The following is a 12030-nucleotide window of genomic DNA, read 5'->3' on the forward strand; positions in this document are numbered from 1 at the left end:
GTTGATTTTAATGTTCACGCTATTCTTGCTAAAGGGAAGAACATTGAATTGCCTCTGTGTATGAAATTCAAATAAAGCTGCCTATCAAAATAAAAGCAGGACGGGAGATCCTAAGGTATTTTTGTGTGTGCGTTACTTCACAGATTATTATTTCAGGAAGAATGCAAACTGATAAAAGATTAAGATTAACAGATTCACACAGTCTTACATCTTACAGCAGTCTGAATTCAAATGCTAGCTAAACATTTATTTTAAAACTGTAACATATATTTATATTTTAGCATTTAAAAAGAAGTTTTCTTGTAAAAATTGTCAAGGTAAATTAAATTAGTTAAAAAAATAGATACTATTGCAGTTTTCTAAATGAATGTGGTTTGAAAATGCCGCTTCACTCCCGTTTTTGCTGCTACGAGGAGCTGAATGTGTATTCTTTTATATTCAGCACCCCATAGGAGACCTTCTGAGACCGTTCTTGTCAGATCTGTTTGATGTTCCAGGTCCGTTTGGATCCATCCGTCTCGTAAATCTTCTGAATCTTTCTTCTGGATGTGTGAAATCTTACAATAAAACCGTTTCGTCTTCCCTCTGAAGCAGCCACGGTCGTCTTTTCAAAAAGGTTTGATTAGATAGTTTTAACATTTAGCATTTTTAGTGGGTTTAGCATCAGGTCGGTTAGTGAAAGCATCAAAGAAAACAGTTTGACAGAAGGGTTAGGAAACACTGTTGTTGACGACTCCGAACGCCGAGGAAACGTTGGTAACTTCTGGAGAACTGTTGATCAGAACAATTACCAAAAGTAAAGTCGGGCGGCTTGGATGGAAAACATAAAGAGACGAGGACTGGATTAAGGTTTTCGCGTGGGATTACTTCAAATTAAAAGCATGTTTTTCTAACTGACAGCAGCATTTTTTATTTACACTCAGATATTCACGTCCATGAATCCCTCGAGTGCAAATGTTTCCCTCTTCACCTGAAGATTTCTAGTCAAGCTACTTCTGTTTGAGAAATGTCCGTTGTCTAATTTCAGCACTAATCTGCGAGCTCCCGGCAGCAGATGAAGTGATTGTTTCTGTTTGCTGCTGGTGAAGGTTGTTGGTCATTGGTGTGGGGGGTGGGGGTCGGCAGGTCTTAATGAAGGCAGCTGGACATAATTATTTTATTTTGAAAACTTTTCAGTCCTGATCTGAGGAGCAGAGATCCTCCAGCCTTTGATTCGTTTTGATTCGTTTCCTCCATTTTCACCAGGATTTAATCTGGAAACACTCGTTTAAAGACTCGTGTGACGGTGGGCAGTCGGTGGCGCCGTGATGCCAGATCATTGCTGCTCTGCTCCACCATGAAGCACCGTGGGCTTGCTGCTTCTGATGAGCCTGTTTCCCCTCTTCTCCACGTTCTGGAGATGAACCTGCATGGATCTGAGACCAGTTGCTTGTTGTTTTCACCACTGAAAGACCTTTCTCCTCCCGTCTGAAACGGGAGCAGAAGCGATCTGGTTTATTTCTTTTTAGATTCAGCTCTACAGCGAACTCATGTCCAGAAACCACCTCTGAGCCACAACCTGAATCCAGTCTTCCGGGTTGGGCGGGAAGAACCAATGAGCCGCTAGGATCCAGACACCCTCAGACCGGATTGGGTGTAGCACCAGTAAAGATCCCAGCTCTAGTGGAACGCAGGCTGGATGTCCCTGTGGGGGTTCGGGGTCACGCCTCTGCGTAAGGCAGGTGATACTGCTCCTCCCTCTTGTTGCACCTCTTGGCTACAATAGCCAGGTAGAGCACCAGCAGGATGAGCCAGTAGCAGCCGTAGAGTATCGTCCCTGCTATCAGCAGGGCCTTCTCGGTTTCACTCAAGGGCTCCTGGGTTTCACAGTAGACCGTATACGCCACGCCTCCGAGCAGCACCAGAGCCCACACTGTGACCGGCACAGCGCCAATGAGGTTGACAACAATCCTCCGACGGCCCGACGTCCCCCACCCAGCCTTGTTGATGGTGAGCAAGGCAAACATTTTGGCAGGGAGGAGGCTGGACATGTAGAGCAGAGAGTAGAGCGACATGAAGATCATCACTAGGCTTCCACGTAGGAAGCAGGCGTAGGTGGCCTTAACCATCCCGACCAGCTGGACTGTCAGTAGGAAGAGCAGGATGTTCCACAGCCGCCCGCGGTAGAACAGGTGGATGACTGTAGCAACCAGAAAGAAGGGGAAGAAGCCAGTGACCACAGACTCATAGGTCATCCAGAGACTGTGCTTGTGGAACCACAGGGCGTTGTAGAGCCACTCACGGAAGTACGACTTGCTCCATCGAGTCTGCTGGTTGAGCCAGCGCAGGTACTGCGTGGGCGTCTCTGTCTGGCACTGTGACCGCGCCGTGTACTTAGTCTTGTAGCCAAAGCTGAGCACCCGGTTGGTCAGGTGGCGGTCATCACCAAAGCTGCACTTGGAGCCCAGGAAGGTCTGATGATACCAGGGCTCCAGGAACCGCTGCAGCAGGGAGTTCCTGTACATCCCCAACGGGCCGCTGATGCACTGGACGCAGCCGAAGTACGACTGGCAAGCACGCTCGATGTTGAAGGCCATCCAGTAACGCACGCTGCTCAGGAAGGAGATCCACGAGTCATACTTGTTGAGGATCTGGAGGACAGCACAAACACACAAAGATTATCCCGTTTCTTGTTATTCATGCTTCCTGTGTGGTCTAATGATTCATTCCTTTTTGTTTAGAGTTAGTCAGATAATCTGACATTTAACAGAAAATGTATGATGTTCCTTAAGGAAGTGCTCCAGGCTGCACAGGAAGTGTTCAAGGCTACACAGGAAGTGTTCCAGGATGCACAGGAAGTGCCCCAGGATGCACAGGAAGTGCCCTAGGATGCACAGGAAGTGCCCAAGGATGCACAGGAAGTGCCCCAGGATGCACAGGAAGTGCTCAAGGATGCACAGGAAGTGCCCCAGGATGCACAGGAAGTGTTCAAGGCTACACAGGAAGGTCTCCAGGATGCACAGGAAGTGCTCAAGGATGCACAGGAAGTGTTCAAGGATGCACGGGAAGTGCTCCAGGATGCACAGGAAGTGTTCAAGGCTACACATGAAGTGCTCAAGGATGCACAGGAAGTGCCCCAGGATGCACAGGAAGTGTTCAAGGCTACACAGGAAGTGCTCAAGGATGCACAAGAAGTGCCCTAGGATGCACAGGAAGTGTCCAAGGATGCACAGGAAGTGCTCCAGGCTGCACAGGAAGTGTTCAAGGCTACACAGGAAGTGCTCCAGGATGCACAGGAAGTGCTCCAGCCTGCACAGGAAGTGTTCAAGGCTACACAGGAAGTGCTCCAGGATGCACAGGAAGTGCTCCAGGCTGCACAGGAAGTGCCCCAGGATGCACAGGAAGTGCCCAAGGATGCATGGGAAGTGCTCTAAGCTGCTGCTTAAGCTTGTAAATAGTCATCAGATTCCACATTAAAAGTAATATTTACTGCAGACTAAAGGTTAGTAAAATGTTCGCATGAAATGTTTAAGACTACTAGTCTCTTAGTCATAGACTAGTGTTTTGTAAAAAAATCCACTTTGCTCAGACTAGCCGTTAGCACATCAATAAACTCAGAACTGGTCTCTATTCTACTTTACTTAAGACATGTGGTTATGGAAGCATGAGCAGCTGATCATTATTTTTATTAATAATAATATTATTACTGTAATAACAACAAAAGTAAGGTATTATGCTTCTTATTCAAACACCCCTGAATGTTAGAAATTTTCAGTTGAATACATTATTTTCTGTGCATTATACTATGGAGCTAAATACACTCAACCAAGTGGCTGACCTGCTGTTTAAAGGGTTAAACTATTTAAATGTAGTTTTAGAGGAGTTGAGTAAAACTGAAGGTCTGATTCGCAAGCCTGGAGGTTTTCAGTGGAAAGATTGTTGATTAAAAAGTGTTGCCAGGTTAAAATAGCAGCTTTGCTCCCGAGTCATGACTCCTCCTGCTTCTCTAGACTCAGATCGCTCTGACTTCTGCAGGAAGAATCCTGATCGACTCATTCGGCACCAGTTACAGACAGAACGAGTCCTGCAGCTTCACCTGAGGCTGAGTTTTACCTGAACGTCTCCACCGACCCCGCCCACCATCGGATCCTCTTCAAGGACTTTCAGCATCTCAATGGTGCAAGCTGGGTCGAGCACGGTGTCGGAGTCACATACCTGGGAAGGGAGGCATCACACACACGCACGCACGCACGCACGCACACACACACACACACACACACACACACACACACACACACACACACACACACACACACAGAGCTCAGTATGCTGACTGGTATTTATGGTAAAATCCTGCAGAGAAATGAGAAGCTGCTGACGGAGAACCCAGCTGGGTCACCGAAGCTTCACAGCACCGAGTCAGCTGTGGACATGACCTTTGACCTGAAGCAGCATGGCCCATCAACACCAGCCCACCGGACTGTTCCTGTTTCCTCACTGAAAGCCAGCTGCATAAATGTGATGCTATAGATCAGTTTGTAAACAAACAGCTGAAAACAAATCTGAAATTATTATTTCTGAATTAAATCAGATATTTTTGACCCCACTGGCTTTGTCCAACTCAAGATAATTCTTAGTGATTATGTAAAAGAAGCTTTTTAACTTTTTAAGATGTTAAAATTAGTTCAAACTTTAGATTTAAGCTTCAGAAGAGAAGAAACGTTTTGGATCAGAGATGAAACCTCTTTGCGAACCAAAACCTTCGTCCACTTGTCCTGATTCGGGGCTCAGAACGGAAATGGTGTTTTTATTTGTGCTAATGTGTTGTTACAAGCTGCAACATTTCATCATGATGGAAACGGTCATAAAAATCTCCACCTGAGACTTCAACATTAACAAAAAACCTGATTTTGTTCTAATGTGCTGCAGAAGTGGCTGATCTGCCAGTTGAAGGCTGAAAACTGAAACCGAGTCGTGACTCAGAAATGTCTCTGAAGCATCTTGCCTTCTCAGAATCTTCTGCTTTCTGTTCACTTTCCAGATACTAAACAGACTAAAGTCCTCTGATCAGAACACTGACGGACGTGACGGAATTATTTCCTGGGACATTTTTATTCCGTCTCTTTTTCAGTCCTCTTGTCTAAATTTGGTCCCTTTGGCTCCGGCGAGTCTGACACGGCGAAGGCTGAATGTTTACAAAGCAAACACACGACAAACCGCCAGGATGATGTCACAGAAGATTAGTTCAAACATTTATTTATAGGACTCAGAGGAATGTGTGTCTGTTAGCCTTCCCAGCTAAACCAGCAGAGCTCCGCCAAACCTGAACTTTACTTTCTGGGAACCAAATTCATGTTTAGGACTTTTTTGGCCAAACTGACCTGGAAATGTCTGTGGGAGTGGATTCACCCAGGCAGAATTTTGCTGAGATGAAACAGGAAGTGATTTTCTCACCTGGACATAGTCCACGCTGTCCCCCAGAGCTTTAAAGGCGGTGTACATCACCTCCCGTTTCCCCCCCCACTCCTGCATGACGCAGGAGTAACGACAGCCTTTCACCAGCTGAGACACTCGGGACACCTCCTCCATGTGCACCGCGCTCCTCCTCCCACCTGCGACTCCTCCTCCTCTGCTCCCATCGCTGTGAAAGTTTCCCTTCCACACCATGCTCCCGGCCTGCTCGGCTCCTCCCATCACCTCCTGGAAAATGTCCATCATGTATCGGTCCTCGGGCCGGTTTCCATCCACCACCAGCACCACCTTCAGGCCTGGAAAGGAGATCCGCCGGATGCTGCGCAGGCACTTCCTCAGGTAGTCCGGGTCCTCCTGATACGCTGCGATGCAAAGTGCCACGGAGCGCCGGAGGTGCTGAGGCCGGGAAGGGCTCCTCATCCGCCGGTGCTCCAGGAAGGCGAAGAGGCTCTGCAGGAAGAGGTGGAGGGAGAGGAAAGCACCATAGAGGCCGAAGGAGAGGTGATGCTGCTCGGTGTGGATGAACTGGTACCCTTCAAACAAAAACAGGATGAGCATCACATGTTTTATCCTTAAGAACATGCTTCACTGTGTGAGTGAACCTGTGACGTAGGCCAGAAGGATGGTGAAGAGGACCACCGCAGCGAAAAGGGTGGTGACCACGATGTTCAGCGCATTCCTGCAGCGAGAGGGCATCTGGAGGAGACAGGGGTAGGAGGTAGGGAGCAGGAGACAGGAGACAGGAGACAGGAGGAGGTAGGATATGAGCAGGTCCGTTCGTGGACAAAAAAAAAAAACATTTGCATACATTTCCACACCAATGTCAGTTTGTACATTATACAGATATTTGTGCAGAAGTTTGAAGAGATTCCAGCCCGACTCGACCTCTAGATGCTGCAGAGCTGCACGGAGGTGCAGATGACGGCACGGATGCCTCACACCAGGAGCTTTAGCATGTTCTCTCCATGCATGCAGCTTTTCTCCGGGTACTTCGGTTTCCTCCCACAAGCAAGCAACATGCATGTTTAGGTAAATATTAACAGTTTAATAATGATCTTGCACATTTCTAGAGCCTTTCCAACTCTCCTAAGCACTTCACAGTAAAATCACACACACACCGATGGTGTGTGTCCTCGGGCGCACCGAAAAAAGCCACCGGGCCTTCTGAACACCACCAGCAGGTATAGGGTGAAGTGTCCTGCCCAAGGACACGACAACTGACACCAACAAAGCCTGGGCTCGAACCAGCAACCCAGCAGGGAAAACCCCTGAGCCATCGCCTTAAAGCACAATAAAGAACAAATATTATTACTACTAAATAACCACAGAATTTAATGTAATTACTAATTACTCTTGCATGAACCAAATGACATAACGAAAGGCTAAAATCGGACTAGCTGTTAGCTCATCAGTCCTGATGGCTGAAAACTCCATTTCTTTGAGCAGAGGCTGTTCAGGGAGAAATCTTAGGGGTGAGAGATTCTTTTACAACATTCATACAAAAACTCACTTGAGAAAGTCTGAAGAACCATGCTAAAAGTCTGTGACTCCAGTATTTCGTGTGTTTTTACGTTACGTGGTTCCTGCAGACCTGTTAGCAACATGAGCCTTTATTTGCTCTTTGGGTCTGAGTTACAGAGAAACGAGCTCCTGGACAGTAGAGAGCTTGTTGTTCCTGCGTTTGCTGACCCAAGCGTCGTTTCCTGGTCGGTTCTGTAAAAACAGACGGCCATTGGCTGAGAACACCTCAGCATCAGTCGCTGACATCACAGAGATGCAGCGGCAGAGAAAGCACCACTGGGTCGATGAGTTCTGACTCCTGCTGCAGTCCTCTCTCCGGGTTAATAGCTCTAATTAAAGGCCAGGCGGGGCTTGGCCAGAAGCCAGAAGGGGTCCAAACAGGAACAATTCTCCTTCATTCATGAAAAGACCCCCCCCCCCACCACCACCACCACCTGAGCCCCCACCTGTCCAGACAGGTTTCCTCTGGTCTCCTTCAGCTTTATCAGCTTCTCTGATTGGTTGTGCTGATTTACAAACTGGCCCTGAGTCAGTCTTTCACTGTGGTGCGTTCAGGTGAATCTGTCAGATTTCAGGTCAGAACAAAAAGGGTTTGGATCAGAAACAGAACACATCATTTTTATGTGTCATCGCCGACATTTAGGGTCAGAATCACCAGAGAACCAGCTTCTCGAAAGGATCTGCACTCATTTCAGCAGATTATGAGACTGGAACCTTTGGCTCTTCCCACTGGGCAGAACCAAGACGGTGGAATCAAAGAGCTGAAAAGAAGAAATCTGAGCACTTTTGTGCAGTTTGGGATCACTTTACCAAAAATAGGGCTACATAGATCTGACTAGGAATTTCCTGACCTACTTAACATGAATTCTGGAGAACATCTGATTTAGTTCTGAGCTCTGGAGACTTGGACTCTTTTCCTGTTTTAACACCTGAGCACTTGTGACTGAGGGGCCGTCTTCGGACCGGCTGGTTCTGGGGTTGTTGGGATGTTTTTGAGCCCAGAAGAGAGGTGGAGATCCTCAACCAGAAGATTTCTACCTCGCATAAAGATCCAGTTTATCTGGTGCATCATCAGAATTGAAGCTGCGTGAGAGAAATCACGTTCAGTCACTGCTGGTCAAGACCAGGCAGCACAAGATCCTGCCTCTCAAAACAGGAGCAAGAACACAGAAGACAGCTGGAGACTCGAGGCACTGGACTCACTTTGAGACGAATAAACATCACCACGACAATCAAAGCAGAGACCTTGTCTCTTTCCTTCTAAAGGTGATCAAATGTCTTTTATCTGGTAAAATGTGCTGGTAATTAAAACGTCAGCAGACTGGAAATCTGCAAAAACACAAATCCAGGAGTCGTGTTTCCTCCTGAGTCCCCGTAGTCCAGACGTGTCCTCGTTAGAGGACTCTTATCAGAGTCAGATTTCTTCCAGACTCTGTCGGAGCTGGCTCCTTTTGGAGTTTTCACGATGAGATTAGAGAGAAATGACGTCCATCAAAAGAACATTTAATACAAAACTGCAAAAAATGCATTTAAAAAATAAATATTTGTCTTTTTGAGTATTTGTATCTTAATGTACGGTGGCCCAGAAGGTTCAATGTAATGCAAAAGAAGCATCAGAAAGCTGCCATTCAAAAACAAATGTGTTTACATGTGGTAATGTTTACTCTGCCCCCTGGTGGACAATCTAATCACTGCAGGCAGGATGTGCCAATTTTATTGTTTAATCCTGACGCCATAAAATATGGCTGATAATGATTTAATTGTTCTGATAGTGACTAATAAAAGTATAATTACCCGATTATTAATGTCTCTAAAGGATTATTTCAGCTTCTTCATTCAACTAGGAAGAGTAATAGTTTATTAATAAGGTAATGATGAGGAGAAATGGAAAAAAAAAGAAAAAAAAAAAAGAAAACGCTTCAGCTGGATATTTGATCCAGAACAGAAACAATAACATGTAAAGAGCTGCTGGCAGATTAGCAGATGGATCCGACACCAGGAAGTCACACCTGGTGGATGAGAGGGGGCGGGAGCTGCAGGTGGGCTCTGCTGCCGCACAGCTGGAAGTCTGTCTGCAGGGATAAAACTCCCAAACAAAGACCGAACCAGTACAAAACCATAAACTAACATGAAGCTTTAGAATCAAAAGCCAAGTTCAGGACAAACAAGTGGATCTTCTGACTGATGAGAAAACAAACCGAGTCATATTTCAGGTCATAAAGACAAAACTTTACATTTCTGAATTTGTAAAAAAAATAATTCGTTTATTAAAAATTTGTCCAGGCAGAGAAAAGTCACACATTCACGTTGGAGATTCTGGACACAGAAAACCAAAGATTTAAAGGAAAATAAAACTCAAAAAGATTCATAATTATAAAAGAAATCTGGTTAGAGCTCAGATTGAGCAGGAGGACTGGATTAATCCCTGCCTCCTCGGGTGGAGGAGGTGTCTCTGCAGGACCAACGGGAGGACTGATCAGGGCGACAAATAATAAAGAAAGTAAAATAATCTCAGAAAAAGCGTCTTTTATAAAGTTCAGAAGGATTCTGATGTTAGTTTTTAGGTTTTATTGTCGAACGGCTTCATACATGTCATCATGATTTATAATAAGTAAGAAGCTGAATCAGGATGATTTCTTTTATTGAACTTTTCTGCTAAATTTGAACACAATCTTAATATTTTATTAGAAGTAATGATACACAAATAATAAATAAATAAAATTGGTGCACTCATGCTGAGGATTCCATACATCGGGTTTCTGAGGAACGCACTGATCCTGTTAAGGAAGCAGAAGATCTGAGATGATCTAATGTTTGATTTACAAAAGTATTTTTTATCCATCAGAATGAACTCAGCTTTGTTTTATGATGACATTATTCTGATTATTTTATAATTGCTATAGTAACATTCCCAATGAATCAATTATTAGTTCAGTTTAAAATGTTGATTTATATCATTACTGTTGTTGTTATGAACTAGCGACAAAGCAAATTGCTGCTAACAATAAAATATTCACAGCAGTTTATTCTGATACCGGATTAAAACTTTTCACTTCCATATTTATTTATTAACATATCATTTAGGAGTTTTTCATATAAAATAAAGGAAGAGATTTGAATGGACTAATAGAAGATCCAAATCTGACAGAAATCTGGGATCATCCACCAGCTTGTTTGATCAGAACTCATCCCCAGTTCTCCAAACTGAGGCTGTTCATAGAGCTATCTCCAGCAGGTGAAATGTTAATGAGAAAAGATCTGATCGGGCTTCCTGTTAGAGTCGTGACCTGCAAACGTCTCCTCTCTGGAGCGATGTCCACCGTTGGGCTAAAACCAACAGAACTGGACCAAACCGGTTTTATTCTACTGGAAAATTAACTATAATAAATACCTGAAGGGGGGCATGCGGGGTTTGTGCATTTAAGAAAATAAAACAGAAAACAGTTCAGTTACAATATTTGAAAGAAGAAAATAATGACTTGGTTTGAAAGCAGCTCTTTGTTTGTTTGGAAACTCTAAAGTCGTGTTTTTGTACTTGAAGGATATTGATCAGAAAATATAATGAATCTGTCCAAAAGTCTGCAGGGAATAAAATAATTATCTTATTCTGAGTTTCGTTCCTGAACGGTCAAGAGTCAGTTAACCCCCCCAACTAACACACACACACACACACACACACACACACACACACACACACACACTGCACCCCCCAGGGTGAGAAAAACCCACATCAGTTCAAATGAAACCCTGTTAGGGCCAGACAAACTATTGTTAGCAGCAGACTTTGTGTGTGTGTGTGTGTGTGTGTGTGTGTGTGTGTGTGTGTGTGTGTGTGTGTGTGTGTGTGTGTGAGAGAGAGAGAGAGAGAGAGAGAGAGAGAGAGAGAGAGAGAGAGAGAGAGAGAGAGAGAGAGAGAGAGAGAGAGAGAGAAATGACTGATAAGTACTTCACTGAGACTTTCAGGTTACTTTTTCCTCCTGACAACTCTAGTCCCGTGTTGGTACGAGCAGGTTCTGGTTCTGACCACCAGAGCAGAACTCAGCAGGTCCAGTGTGTGAGGCCATGGGGACCCAAACGTCAGAACCAGAACCACAGAAAACATGAAACAGGATGAGCCAACAGAGCTGGACCTTCCTCAGCCCGGTTCTGGTTCTGGTTCTGGTTCTCTCATCCACACAGTAAAGTCATTTGTGCCCTGCTTCCTTAACCGGAGCCCGTTTTCCCTCTCAGTCACTTTTAATTCCAGGATTTCCCTGAACTTTCCATCCAGCCGGGTTAGCGAGTTACGGAGTCTGAATCCATTCATTCATTCAACATCTGAGGAATCAGCTCGGTCCTAAAGTTAAAGCACTTACCTTCCTGATCCAGTGGACCCTCTGTCTCCCCCCAGATGTCCACCCGTCTGTCCGTCCACCCGTCTGCCCGTCCAGCCCCCCCTCCTCTCCTCAGCACAGCACTCTCCTTGTTCTGCCTCCTCCCTCCACCAGCTCACACTAAATCTTTATTCCAGCTCGCTCGCTTAATTCAGGAGCTCCCTCATCCCAAAATACAGCTGCCCTCCCCCTCCTCCTTGTGTCTCCCAGGACTGTCCCAGGGCATGAAGCCCCCTCCAGAGGATGTTCAGCAAGCAGCTGATGCTGCTGCAGGTTTGGGGCTGCAGTTAGTCCAGTCTCTGCCTCCGGGGTTCTCCATCCTGCTGCCTGATCTCAGCCACCATCCATGGAGGGACTCAGACCCCCTCCCCCAGGCCTAGTTCTGTCCTTGTCCCCCGCTCCAGACCTGATTCTGTCCTTGTCCCCCAGGTTTCCACAGCTCCTTTGCCCTCAGAGCTCTGCTGCAGAATCAGATGTCTGCATCCTCAGTTTGCAGCAGCAGAACCTGAATCCTCCTCTCCTCCTGTGTCACTCCGTCCCATCTGAGTCTCGACTCCTCCACACCTCCTCCAGTGCCCCTCCTCCTTCATGACTCCCAACCTGCTCAGTCGCGCTGCAGTGCAGCCAGCAGCCTCCGTCAAGCTGGGGGGCTGTTTGACTGGAGCCCCTCTCCTCTCCTCCTCCC

General features: G+C 46.0%; 1 protein-coding gene across 1 annotated transcript in view; it reads right to left on the reverse strand.

The window, feature by feature from the left end:
- The window catches only part of has3 (hyaluronan synthase 3), a 12142-nt gene extending 685 nt beyond the window's left edge, over positions 1 to 11457 (reverse strand). Inside the window, exons 1-5 of the mRNA XM_015965175.3 lie at positions 11328 to 11457; positions 6054 to 6147; positions 5434 to 5984; positions 4093 to 4194; positions 1 to 2630 (exon numbers count right to left, since the gene is read on the reverse strand). The exon at positions 1 to 2630 is cut by the window's left edge and continues 685 nt beyond it. Of these exons, the coding sequence (XP_015820661.1) occupies positions 1701 to 2630; positions 4093 to 4194; positions 5434 to 5984; positions 6054 to 6147 (1677 nt within the window). The 5' untranslated portion in view covers positions 11328 to 11457 and the 3' untranslated portion in view covers positions 1 to 1700. The remainder of the gene's footprint in view (positions 2631 to 4092; positions 4195 to 5433; positions 5985 to 6053; positions 6148 to 11327) is intronic.
- Positions 11458 to 12030: the final 573 nt, after the last annotated feature.

Source organism: Nothobranchius furzeri, chromosome 4, assembly GCF_043380555.1.
Source record: "Nothobranchius furzeri strain GRZ-AD chromosome 4, NfurGRZ-RIMD1, whole genome shotgun sequence".
NCBI classification, from domain to species: Eukaryota; Metazoa; Chordata; class Actinopteri; order Cyprinodontiformes; family Nothobranchiidae; genus Nothobranchius; species Nothobranchius furzeri.